The sequence below is a fragment of the Chanos chanos genome, chromosome 2 (assembly GCF_902362185.1).
Source record: "Chanos chanos chromosome 2, fChaCha1.1, whole genome shotgun sequence".
Classification (NCBI taxonomy): domain Eukaryota; kingdom Metazoa; phylum Chordata; class Actinopteri; order Gonorynchiformes; family Chanidae; genus Chanos; species Chanos chanos.
In genome coordinates this window covers 30281241-30295319 of record NC_044496.1, presented here as the reverse complement: position 1 = coordinate 30295319, position 14079 = coordinate 30281241, and the positions used below count along the sequence as shown (strand labels likewise).

The following is a 14079-nucleotide window of genomic DNA, read 5'->3' as shown; positions in this document are numbered from 1 at the left end:
CAAGCGTCTGATTGCGCCTTTCGCATGTAGAAGAGCCGCACCTGCTGACCCGCATGGAATCACCACTTAGTAAGTGTCATGTGACATCTGCAGGTCTTTCTTAGTACTGCACAAAACTACGGGCGTTTCTTCTCTGTACTTGCAATATGTGTTTTTCTCTGTACTTGTGTTCCCATGGATGTGATGCATCAGGGCGTGACTTGTCTGGACGTGGGTAGTCAAGTATCCCAGAATGCCTTTCACAAATTTTCTTCAAGTTTTATTCGACTTTTTTTGTACTCAACCGCTTACTCAGCAAACGCAAATTACCTCCACCGTAACTACGAAGTCCCAAAATTATTTCTTGCCATTTGCCTTTTTATAGGCACACATCGTGAATATATAATTTATTAATATTTCAATATATTTTTTAAATGAAAACGAACGCAGGCAATTTGGTAGGCTACATTATAGGGTGAATTCAGGTATATTGGGACATCAGGTAAATTGGGACAGAATTACAAAAACTGTCCCAATATAGCTGAATTTACCCTATGTTATTGTAAATATCAATTACAGTGAAGATAAAGGTGAAATGCAGGGTGGACTCTAGAGCCGTGATGTCAGCAAGAACGCTGCTGTCCCAAATGCAGATTGAGCGTGCTGCATCCTGCAGTCCGGACTCCCGATCTGAATTTGCCAAGTCCGAACTCCCAAGAAGGCAGTTCGTACTTGACGTACTCCGTATTCAGAAACGCCCAACGTTTTACTGAAAGCTCTAGTCTCCGTTGCAACGACAGCGGACGCTACTGACTTAAGCGTCACTGCAGCGGTCAACCAATACGGGGTTTTTTTCCCCTCCAAAAAGAAATCATTCCAAGCTGCTTGTGCTGTTCCACATTGGAATGGTTTAGCTGATGACATTAAATGGAAAAAGATGTGGAACATATCTCTGAAATATCTTATTATATGCAAAATAATGGAGGTGTCTGACAAATTATTCAACAGATATTACCCAACTAAAATCTCCCGAGAAAAACTGAGGGCCGATATTGAGACAGACTGCTTATTCTGTAATGTATAAGCCAAAACCACCTTTGAATCTCTCCACATACTCAAGTATTTTGGAAAGATGCGAGCAAATTTATAAAACAACATCTGTGTAATGATTTCTCTTTGTTAAATAAAAGCAAATCATGCTTCCATAACTCTGATTAACCCAAAGCTAATTAATATTATTAACCAACTCACCCTTGTGTTTGCCGCCGAATTTCATATAGCCTACATAAATGTAAATTTAGTAACCATATTAAAATTTATATTTTAACGCGAAGTCAGGGAATTAAATCTAGTCTGACCCCCACCAACAGCGAAACTATAAAAAGCATCAACCTCTGAGCTTTATTTCATATTTCACAGCACGACGGCAGTATACTATATTGTAAAACCCCTGGCGTTTCTGGCATCCCAGTGTTCTATTTCTTTGTGCTCAATAGGAAAAATCGAGTGAGTGAGTTAGCTTCTACATATAGGTCAAATCTCTAGAGTACCTCGGTAAAAGTTTCATGATCAGGACATTTTTTAAGTAACTTTAGTTAGTATGGTGAAGGGAGGCGCTTTGGACCGCAGAAGATTTGTATGTGTGGTACATGTTTAATTTAGGTATTCCAAAATGCGAGGCTCCCTCCTCCAACTATTCGATTGATTAGTCCATTCTGGGGGAGTTCCAGGGACACAATCAAGTTACTGCTGCCTCTTGTGTTAGTCGTCGGCAGTGCCGATTTCTGTACTTCCGTATCACATGGGAACATCCACAAAGCGCTGCTCACATGTAGGCTAATTACGCAGTCACACACACAGTATGCGCAGTTGACAAAAGGGGCGTGCATTCTGATAGGGTGGCATGATGCTAAAATTATAGTATAGGGGGACCGAATGCTTCGAGGACTTGTAGCAGGCTCACGGATGACGGGTCTATCAGATTAGAGATGGCAGATATCAGTGTGTCTTTGTCCCTGCTGGTGGGGATAGTCCTTCTTAGTGAGATTACACGGAGAACAGTCCTCAAACTGTTTGCACGAACGGACTACGGCATCTACTTGGTGGAGTTCGTCTCGAGCTTTCAGCTGTACGCCTGCACACACGAACTCAAAATGCTGGGGGAAGTGGGCCGAATAGAACCGCAAATCGGGCTGACACTCACCTACTTAATCTCAGTGGTGCACGGACTCACGTTCCACGGGGCTGTTGGCAACCCCTCCGGCACGCTCGAGCACGTTTACCGCAGGCGTTTCAGCGGCAGGTGTGCACTTGGGCGCATCATTTGCCAGTTTCTCGCCGCTATCGTGGCACGCGCTCTGGCGCCTTATATTTGGGCCCTTGGGCTCTCCGACCTGCATATCCGGCACAAATTATTTGGATTTAAATGTATCAGCCCGATTCGCGATCCTTTGCTCAAGGCTGCTGTCGTGGAACTTGGATGCGCGTTCGCAGTGCATACAGCTACCGCACACATGCAGGGAGTGGATGACAAGTATAGAGTTCATGCTATAGCTGCGCTCATCACCACTTTGGTTTACGCAGGTTCGTCACCAACCAGCGTCTGTATTTTATGGGTTTGCCGCATACTGCTCGGCCAGCGTAGTCAGCAATTGTGTAACAGCTACATATAGTTCGAAAGAGTGTTTTTTAAATTGAACTAGCTGAAATTCTGCTTGTGCAGATTTGCGACATTCGGCGACTCCGGAGAGTGTGTAATTTGTTTCGTGCCTCATTTTGTCAAAGATGACCAACATATCCGCTTAAAAGGGCAATACTATTACCCCACGTATTGAAGCACGCCGTATAGCCGCTGTGCGATCGTCATGTTAATCAGACGGCTCTGGAAACGCCTGTCGCACCAGAAATATCTGACGGTACAACTATGTCATGTCTTAGTCATAACTCCGAAGTTGAGAAAATGTTGACGCCTCTTGTGTTTACCCCCTTCCAGCTGGGAGTCTCACCGGAGCGGTGTTCAACCCAGCACTGGCGTTTTCAACTCAGTTTCCCTGCAGCGGTAACACTTTCGCGGAGTATACCTTTGTTTACTGGCTTGGACCTATACTAGGTGAGCCACATTCCAGTTTAGTGATTGAACACTACAGTTTATTGACTGAACATCGGGTTTTGGGCGAAGCTTTTAGAAAATCAGTTCTGATAAAGACAAGTAGCATCTCATACTCTGCCACATAATGTTCAGCAAGAACATACGTTGAATTCCCAATGAATTACTGCAATGTCAACACAATAGCGTTGGTAGTACTTATAACTCTGTAACAGCTGTCTTTGGTAGCACGTCTTGGCGTATGCAGGTCAAACGTTGATCAAAGACGCATCTTAGGTTGCAGGTTTTACTTTGGACAATAAAAAAGTTTTGTTCTTCATATTGCTTTCTCTCTCTCTGTGAAGGCATGGTGTGTTCTCTACTGCTGCACGATGGAATTTTCCCACATTTATCTGGAAAAAGAACATATCGAAAGGACCTTAACTTCAACGCAAACAAGAGGAAAAAGATTAAGTAAACCAAATAAGTGGGCGCGGCGTTTTTCAGAGTGTTCTGTCTGATGCTCAAGGTATATTTTCCCACATCGGCAGTTATTGACTATGCAGCAATAGGACACAGAAAGTGTAATATAACCATCAACCGCAGTGTAGAGAAATGAGTGCTCTCCAATCACTTAGATATAACAGCATGAAACAAAGAACCAATGTCCAGTTTTGGTTTTTTAAAGAAATTCTGTATCACATGTCTGCTGTAAGAGAACACACATCTTTGAATGTGTGTTAGAGAAGATGAATGAAGTGTGTGAATATGTTCCACTGAAGGACTGTTAACACAATCCAGTTCAAAAGCAACATGGTTAAAACAAACACAAATGTAAATGGAAGTTGTTAATGTAATTTCCGTGACCCTCAGCACAGTAACAACAGTATTTTACATGCTGCTTAACATGCGCCTGTACGGTAGCAATCCACCATTCTCAGAAGAACAGAAACAATTACTTCCCATCCTTTTCTCTGAGAGATGATCTTTTTATACTACTAAGGCTATTCACAAGACACCAAACAATGTAGTCATATCAAAGTATATTTTTAAAAAATGTTGTTTTTTTCTTTCTGATTAGCTTTACACCACAGCCTGTGCAGTATTATGATCAAGATGTAAGCGTACTATTCGATTTCCAGTGAGAATGTAATCCTGAGATGTAGAGTTGTGTGCCAGGTGTAATGCCAGTCTAGTGCCAGTTTGAACATATGTGGTGTGAAACAGGCAGAGCTGCATGTACTCACAGGCACGCAGTGAAAACATGCCTTCTTAATGCAAGCACAGAGAGTCTCAGCAGACAGGCAGGTCTCACTGCAACACCTGTGCCAAGCCTGGGATAAAGCAACCAGCCTCTGGAGTGTGTGTGTGTGTGTGTGTTTAAACGGTGAGAAGAGAGAGAGAGTGTCATGCGTAATACACAGAGATAACACACTGACATTACATTCTGTGTGTCAATGCTAGAGCTACAAGCCAAACAGTGTTAAATTCTCTGGCTGGACTCCTCATGGAGGGATTTATTGCAGCTCATAGACTGTCTCACTGCACAGGACTTGAGTACTCTGTATTGGAATATGTCACATAAACAAAGGAAAGAAAAGGTGTGTTTGATGTCAAATGTTTTGAATAATTATAATCATTGTCAAGAAGTCATGGAGCCCAGTTTTCCTTGGTGCACACATTTTTCATGGACATTTGCTCATTCTGCTGACAAATTAAGATAAGGTTTGGAACACACACATATAAAGCCTAAGTTTGAATTTTATTATGAAGAGATAATCATACATTTTTAAAAGGAGAGTGAATTACTTTAGTAAAATAGTCTATGGTTGGAGAAATTCTTCTCAGTGTCTTAAACTTATTTTGCCCTGTAATTGTACAGAATGACTTCTGACCTCCTGGGGACCAGTGTTTGAGACTGAGGGTTAAAGCTGACCTAACACTCATATTACAGTTGTATATAGTGCATATTAAACCAGTTTTTATGTTGCACTTTATGTCCCCCTGTGCCCCCCAGTGGTTCCTTGCCTTTGTCCTGTGTGGTTGTGTGATGCTCCTGTATGTGGGGTTCTGTGCTGTGATACCCAGGTGTGTTCCTGTGCATTGTTTTATTTGGTGAATTGACTGACCCTGAACAGCACATGAATCTGCCCCTCAGTCTGATGAAATATGAATTTGGGTGAAATTCCAACCGTTCCAGAAAACTCTCATGATTGGCTCTGATTTTTTTTTTTTTTTTATTAAAACTGCACATCATCTTAATTTACAGTGCATCACAGCAACACTGGTATAGAAATCTTTCTATTTCTGTCTTTGGTAAAAAGACAAAAGGACAGTGTCTGTTTAAATGGTTTTTGTCTGGATTGAGACTGTAATGTGCTTCACTGGTGCAGAAGACAAAAAAAGATTTTCAGAATGTTTATTAAAATCATACAGCAGTGTTAGAGAAGCTTAGAGAAGTATATATGAAGTAGATATGCATGTTTGAGAGTTTTAAACCCTTAACCCTCATGGTGAGAGTACCCACACACTGTCCAGGAGTGATGAGTCAGGTTTTCCATATCCTGTATGGGTGAGAATTATACAACAGGTCTCATCTTATCTGACCAGACTTGGTTTGTCACCAGTGTCCCTGGAAGATGTTCTCAGACTTCCTGACATTCAATTAGCCTGTTAGAGCATTGTGACCTTGTCTGTTTCTCTCACTCCTCACAGTCTTCCTCTGAGAGCGATCACACAACATTAACACACAGCTGTCTCACAACACTCTGTTCACAAGGCCAGTGTGCTTTTGTGTAAGAAGTTAACCTAGTTGTGGAGAATGGGTTTTAAATACTGGAAAGTGGCCACAGGTGCAGTAACACTCTGTGTAGAATCTCAGTATGAGATTTGTGCAGATCTGGGGGAGCACAGCCAGATGCACGGCAGGTGGATCTGGGGGGTGTAGTGTGAACCTTCATGTGTGCTATGTCTTCCTGGGCTGGTGAACAGAAGTGACTCTGTGTGTGTTGGAGGAGACAGGTGGTGGTCCATGCCCATCCTAGCCAGCAGGGGGGCTATGCAAGTGTGGGTGAGCAGAAATACAGGGAAATTGTCCATTACCAAATCAGGCAAAAAGAGGAAAAAATGACAAAAAAAAAAGAGAAATGGTATAATGAGTGAAATAGGATATTAAAGTGGTGTTAAAGATCAGAGACAGGATGAGGTGTGTTTGGAGAGTGCTGATGACTCCCTGCCCTCTGTCCTAATGACTCTTCTCTCTCTGACTGTAATCTGTCATTAACACTAATCCCTTCATAGGAGTCACTGTCACTGCACCACACATGCAGTGTGATAGTGATACTGGCCTGTCCAGTCTTATTACACACTCAGACACCACCTGTGGCACAGCCTGCTGGCTGTGTAATCCTCAAGATTATGTACGGTTTGGCTGACCTTAAAGTCATTATATACACACTACTCAAGAATGGAAATATCTTTACTGTATTTCATAATCATTGGAAGAACCAAACTTGGTCCAAAAGCAAGTGGAGTGTCGTGCCAATGGTAGGGGGAAAATCTGGTTAATGGTTCACTTTGAATATTAGACCTAATACTAATATCACTTAGCTGTAACCATAACCTTATTTCAGAACCTGAACCCAGCGAAATTACAGATATTCTGAAAAACTCTATTTATAGCTCAGTGCTCTGAACACTGAACCTAGAAATTATTCAAATTAACTCTTCATTAACCTTACATACAATAAATACGAGTACGAGGCATTACTCACGAAGAGGCACGCTTAGCCAAAAGAACTATCTGAGTGATGTTCTAGTGGGCTGATTCTTCGTGGAGATGAGCAGGACAGAATGTATACACTTACATTACGGCTGATACAACCAGAGCTCAACTGGAGCTGAACCTTAGTGTAGCTGAACTGTAGGATAGCAGGGTGTCTGGCGTTTTATCTGATTTGCAGAAAGGGGGTGCTGCTATCCTTTTGGGGGTGTGTCTGCCTGAAGGGAGGAGACACTCCTTGGAATTTTGGAAGTATTCATTTGAGCTCAGTTGAAATAATTTTACATAACTTTTTCCCATCAAAAAATAGTAAAATTACATCTGCGTACTCGCATTTTATGCTCCCGAACAAGACCAAATATGGTTTCTTTATCATTGAAAACAGCACAGTTACACTGACTGTCATACAATTAGCAGCTCGTGACTTGGCACGTGGTTATTGTTAATTCTTACTGCACTTTTATGACTATAGGAAACGTTATGGCTTGATATGCGTATTTAATTGATAATATCTTATGGTTAGTTTCATTTTTCTTTTGTTCTACATAGTTTGTGCCCGAGTGGAGCAATGCAGATGAGGCCTGTGACATGGTCTGAATTCCATTCTCACAGGGAACCTAACCTCCCGAAGTGATCTAGTCTCCCTCGCAATTAAACATTATCAGCATTTGACCAAATGGTCTGGGGATTGCCGCGCTAAAACATCGAGTCTGGTGAGTAGGTGTTACAAGGAGGGGTTTCTGTTTGGTGTGCTTTGGTCCTGAACACAGGGAGGCCTGGGCCATAAAGAGAGAACTGTGATCAAAGAGGGTGGGGATAGAGAGGTAGAGTGAGAGTGATAGAAATAGATAAGGAAGGGTGAAAAAGAGAGAGAGAGTTTACACAACTGCAACTTTAATTACTAAGGAACACTAAAGGTTAACAAATGTCCTTTTCTTTCTGAAAGCTGCATAGTGTCCGCCCGACAGGAGGATTTAACAGAGAGAAAAAGGAACAATATTTCCCAAAGGAGAACGTAGTCTAGGGTTTCATTTGGCTGAATTATTCAAGTCCACTCTGTCCTTAAGCAGACTAGTCTCATTTAGCAAAATTCTTACAACACTCAGAACAAACTAAATAACTGTTCCAGATAAAATGCAGATGCCTAATATGAAAACTGATGTAGTGGTTTGTCTAGATCAGGGGTGTCAAACGTACGGCTCGTGGGCCAGAACCGGCCCGCCAGAGGGTCCAATCTGGCCCGCGAGATGAAATTTGCCAGATGTGAGAAATTATGACATTAACCGCAGTATATTTATTTGACCACCAGGGGTGCACTGTTTCAGTGAGAGTAGCGCATATAACACAACATTCTTTTGCTGCCATCTGACCCAAAGCCCCAAAATGTCTTTGTCAAATAGCAAGTTGCAGTGCTTAAGGAATATAATATTCGGCGCCACTATGAGACTCATCATAGTGAAAAATATGACAGCTTGCAAGGACAACTGAGAAGAGAAAAGATCAATGAAATGTTAGCGGGTCTGAGAAAACAGCAGTCTATTTTTACCCACAGCCGAAGGATTAGTGATGCGGCGGTCAAAGCCAGCTACCTTATTGTTAACGAAATAGCATTAGCATCCAAGCCATACTGTGAGGGCGACTTCTTGAAAATATGCATGCTGAAGGCTGCAGAAATTGTGTGCCCTGAGAAGCGACAAGCTTTTGCCAACATTAGCCTGACGAGGAACACTGTGGCAGACAGGATTTCAGACCTTTCTGCAGATTTGGACAGCCAAATAAAGCACAAAGTCAAGTCATTTGTTGCATTTGCAAGTGCAATTGATGAGAGTACTGACATTACAGATGTTGCTCAACTGGCCATATTCATTCGCCATACTCATTAAATAAAATAAAAATCCACTGTGATCTGTAAGTTGTAATGCACATGTGTAAATGATGAACTGATGCATAATATTGTTTAAATTGCAGTTCTTTTATTCAAATTTCAGGTTTTTCATAATATGTGTTGTAAAAGGGTAGTTCAATAAATGTGAACATCTTAATAATATATTAATACTTTTTTGCACTAAAACAAAGACATGGATTTAGAGTTCTAGTTATTTATCGATTATTATGCTATTATTTCTATTATTATCAAATTGCGCTATAAGTGGCCCCTGAATTAAAATGAGTTTGACACCCCTGCTCTAGATGTTCATTATATATGACGGGGTATTTCCAGGGAGTTATTTCCAGTAATTTCAGGACAGTTACAAAATATCATTAATTCCTCTCTTAACCTTGGACACATACCTAGCACACTCAAAATAGCAGCCATTAGACCACTTATCAAGAAACCTGACCCATGTGATCTGAATGAATACAGATCCATGTCTAACCCTTTCATTCATGTCCAAAGTAATAGAAAAAGCTATGTCTTGTCAATTGTGCTCCCTCCGGAAAAATGGTGCACAAGAAGACTTTCAGTCTGGATTTAGGCCCCACCATAGCACAGAGACAGCACTGGTCTGCATGGGCACCTGTAGCTGTATGCCTGTACGCACAGTGCGTACCATGAGATTCCCGATTTGTGAGTGGGGAATGACATGGTGACCACCTCTGAGTGTTTACTGATATTTACAGATCATGTGTAAGTCCACTTCATTCTTCTCCTCTGTCTAAACGCTCTTCAATTAGGCTATGTGATTTATGTGTGGTCTGTTGTCACCACTACCACAAAAACAGCCGTAAAGGAGGTTGGTGTCGTCAAACTTTTGCCTCTTGTTGTGCAGATATGTGCATAAAGGGAATCTGGTTAGCTGATGCGCAGAATCTTAAACTATATCTTTCAAATGTGGCGCTCTCCCCCCCAAATGATCACCAATGACAGCCCTACGCTAGCTAGTTCATGTTAGAACAAAGAACATGGCAGATTTCTACCCCAACATTCACCATCTGCTGAAAGTCCTGCTAACTATACCAATGTCCATGGCCTCTGCCGAACACTCATTTAGCACTCTAAGGCGTCTAAATACTTATGCAGCACGATGACAGACGACAGACTCACTGGACTTGCCCTTATGAACATTCATCATGAAATGAAAACAAACAGTGAGAAAGTGCTCAAACAATTCAATGTGACCGGGAGTAAATAACGACCTACTTTTGTCCTCTGACCGTGGATGTATCTCGCTACTTGTATTACTAGATCTTAGTGCATCAACTGACCCTGTAGACCACAGTATACTTCTGGATATGCTTGAGAAGCATGTTAGCATTTGTGGACAGGCATTAGCATGGTTTAAATCTTACCTGACAGATCGTCACCACTTTGTAAGTGTTAATGGGGAACTTCCAGGTATCACTCATGTTAAATATGATATGCAACAAGGCTCTGTTTTAGATCCCTTGTTCTCCTTGTACTCGCTACCATTAGGAGACATTATCCATAAGCATGGCACTAACTTCCATTTATATGCTGATGACTCACAACTATACCTGCAGAACCAGGTGAACTCTCCAAATTCTCTAGATTAGCCAACTGTATTAGGGACATTAAAGACTGGATGGCAAGTAACTTCCTCCTAATGAACTAAGATAAGACTGAAATATTAGTCCCCGGACCCAAGCCCTCAAGAAACAAACTGCCTGAGCTTGATTTTTGTTTTGATGGTCTCACTGCCTTTTTTGTGTGTGTGTGTGTGTGTGTGTGTGTGTGTGTGTGTGTGTGACAACATATAAATGTGTGTGATTTACATTTTATTAGTTTTTTTCTTGTATAAAGAACACACTCAAACATAAGTGCCAGTTAGACACAGTTCACACACCCAAACCAAACACAACAAAGCAAAACAAAAAATAATAAGAATGAGCCAGGGAAGACTCCATCTTTAAAGCACGCAAAAATTATGTTTACATATTTATGTTTACTCATATTAATTCTGCACAAAGAGGTGAAATAAACCCATAATATAATAATTCTATCATTATACAGGCCTTAGTCAGGCCTTATTGCAGACACACAAAGAAGCCAGCTTAACCAATTTTCAAAGACATCAATTTGAGTTCTTGGTGTAAATGTGATTCTCTCCATAGTTTATGTGGGAAAGGCCCTGAGTTTTCCATTATTTCTTATATACATTTAACATTTATTTGTTGGTGCCTTGTGTCTTGCTTGCCTGTTGCATTCTGTCAATCACAGGGTTCCCCCTCCCTCTTGTGGCCAATTACCGTATGTATGTATGAACAACTACGTTAATAAGAGGCATTACTCACTAAGAGGCGCGCTTAACCAAGAGGACTGAGTGATGTTCTAGTGGAGTTACTTACTCACAAAAGGGTAGTGAGGAAAGGGAAGAGCAGGACCAGCCACGTTCAGGTATGTGTCAGAAAAATATGTTATTTTTCTCTATGAAATATGCTCATTAATATTCTTATCTAGTTGGAACCAGATGCTCAGTCAAGGACACTGTAACAAAGAGCAGGATGTTCCACAGCTCAGAGGAGAAACATGTATCTCTTATCTCTGTTTGGTGTGCAAAAAATAATTGGTGTGATTCCTTTCTAACAGATAAATACCGCATGACCGCAAAGAGTTTTAGACTACTCACAACTGTAATGCCTGACTGTGTTGCTTTGTGACTGGTCTCCTCGCCATGAGAATAAACCAACCTGCCTTGACTTTGGAGAATCTGAGTGTCTTTTATAAAATTACTTTAACAGTATGAGATACCGGAGTTTCTGAGGTTGGCAGTGTGAGACCATGTGCGAGACTTTGTGTAGGTGCCGGGAAAGTCTTTCAGCTTCACAGATCTTCCGACGCAGTGAGGCTGGGCTGTTTCTTCGCGGGGATGAGCAGGTCAGAACGGACCGACTACATTACGGTGGACACACCCGGAGTTCAATTGATGCTGAGCCGAACTTTAGTGTATCTGCACCTGTAGCGTAGCTGAACTGTAGGATAGCAGGTCTGCCGTTTTGTCTTATTTTCAGAAAATGGGGGGGGTCTGCTAAGTATTAATTTTGAGCTCAGTTGAAATAACTTTACATAACTTCTTTCTGTTAAAGAATAGTAAAATTACATTAGTTTACTCATATCTGCCGCATTTTATGAGTCCGAACAAGACCAAATATGATTTCTTTACCATTAAGAACAGCACAGTTTCACTGATGGCCAGAATATCATCTACTCGTTACTTGGCTCCTGGTTATTTTTAAGTCTTACCGCGCTTTTATGGCTATACAAGCGGTTTTGACTCGATATGCATAATTAATTGATGATATCGTATGGTTAGTTTCAGTTTTCTTTTGTTCTACATAGTTTGTGCCCAAGTGGAGCAATGCAGATGGGGCCTGTGGCATGGTCTGAATTCCATTCTCACAGGGAAACTAGGTTATCTAGTCTCCTTCGAATTGATCGTTATCAACTTTTGACAGAATGGTACAGGGGTTGCTGCCATCATGCTGAGGCTGGTGTTCGTAATCTGTTGCTGCAAGTGATTTTTGCTTTGGTGTGCACTGGTCCTGAATTCAGAGAGGCTTGGGCCATAAAAAGGGTCAAGGGAACAGAGGGGGAGGAAGAGAGGGTCAGAGAGAAAGAGAAACAGGGGGACATGGGGAGAGTCTGTACAATGTTAAATCTCAGAATCACTGAGACATTTATTAGCCCACGCATTGCTGTGTAAAAAGTTTCCCGTCTAGTTGCTGCACAACACGCTGTAAGACCTTTTCAGTCCAGTCAACAAACCTCCTGTCATATTTACTGGGCATGAAGTCTGAGTAAACCATTTGAGGGTTTCAGCCCTGCCCTTCAAATGGTGTCGTTTAATTATATCATTCCATATCTTAAGGGAGCTAGTTATCCAGGGGTTGTTGGGATCTGAAAGATGACTACATAATGAAGGGTCTCTAATCAACGTGCTGACTGGAAGTCCCCTCCCCATTGAACATTCAATCTCTTTCCATCTTGATCTATTGCTAGGTTTGCACCAGTGTCCGAATTTGAGTGGCCCTATAATAATCTCTCAGACAAGGAAGGACTAACCCTCCCCTGTCTTTTGGTAGCTGTATAGTTTTATATCTTACTCTTGGTTTTCTCCCAGCCCAGATAAATCTAGATAAAAGTTTGTCCCACTCTGTAAAGTACAGTTCACGGTTTTCAATGGTATGCATATCGAGTACTGACTGGAATAAATACAAAAGTTTTGGTAATAAATTCATCTTTATCGAGTCTATACATGAACTGATATTTAGGTAGGGGATTAAATTCCATCTATTGATAGATGTTGTAATCTCCTTTTTAAAAGGCCCGTAATTACTCATTCACTCATTATCTAAGCCGCTTATCCTAATTAGGGTGGTTGGGGGTGCTGGAGCCTATCCCAGTGCTCATAGGGCGAAAGGCAGCGAAGCACCCTGGACAGATCGCCAGTCCATCGCAGGGCAGACACACAGACAAACACACTCACAAACACACACACACACACATTCATACCCAGGGGTAATTTAATGGTTCCAGTTCACCTAACGTGCATGTCTTTGGACTGTGGGAGGAAACCGGAGCTCCCAGAGGAAACCCACACAGACACGGGGAGAACATGCAGACTCCACACAGAAAGGACCTGGTCGCCTGACCAGAAATCAAACCCAAGACCTTCTTGCTGTGAGGTGACAGTGCTACCCACTGTACTACCTTGCCACCCAGCCCAAAATTAGTTTCTTGTAATTTGGATAAGTCTTTAGGCAAATAAATTCCTAGATATTTCTTTTTTTTTGTAATTTAAGTTTTTATTGTAAACATGGTACAGAACCGCTCATGTGGCACAACATACAGAAAAACAAATGAGACAGTGGTATGGCAGAACAATGAAAAAACAAGTGCTCCTGGTTAAAGGAAAATAAAGTTGTACATATTAAACACTTAGGAATTTTGATATTTAAATATTTCAGAGGAAGGAGGGAAAAAAATACATTCAAGCTTCTTGTTAGAGGTCAGATGAACCATAAAATAATCCCAAATTTCCAATGCCTGGCAACCTTTCCCCCCCATCCTAGCCAACATAACCTCATATAATGCTGTTTCACTCATTAGCACCTTCCATTCTTGAAGTGTCGGACGCGTGGTTGATTTCCAATGTCTCAATATAATTCTAGCGGCTGAGACCATCCCAACCATCAATACTGAATATGCACTTTTTGTCACATTTGGTATTTCTGTTTTATCTCCCAAAAGGCATAAGCGTGGGGATACCGGTAA

General features: G+C 41.6%; 1 protein-coding gene across 1 annotated transcript; it reads left to right on the top strand.

Moving 5' to 3' along the window:
- Window positions 1-1967: 1967 nt before the first annotated feature.
- Window positions 1968-3542, top strand: aqp11 (aquaporin 11). Its single transcript, XM_030766673.1, has 3 exons — window positions 1968-2562; window positions 2972-3088; window positions 3430-3542. Exons 1-3 carry the CDS (start codon window positions 1968-1970, stop codon window positions 3540-3542), a joined length of 825 nt encoding a protein of 274 aa, XP_030622533.1.
- The last annotated feature ends 10537 nt before the right edge of the window (window positions 3543-14079 follow it).

Coding starts and splice junctions, on each gene's coding strand:
- aqp11 (XM_030766673.1), top strand. CDS start 1,968: ATGGCAGATATCAGTGTGTCTTTGTCCCTGCTGGTGGGGATAGTCCTT. Junction 2,563..2,971: donor CACCACTTTGGTTTACGCAG/GTTCGTCACCAA, acceptor ACCCCCTTCCAG/CTGGGAGTCTCACCGGAGCG. Junction 3,089..3,429: donor CTGGCTTGGACCTATACTAG/GTGAGCCACATT, acceptor CTCTCTGTGAAG/GCATGGTGTGTTCTCTACTG.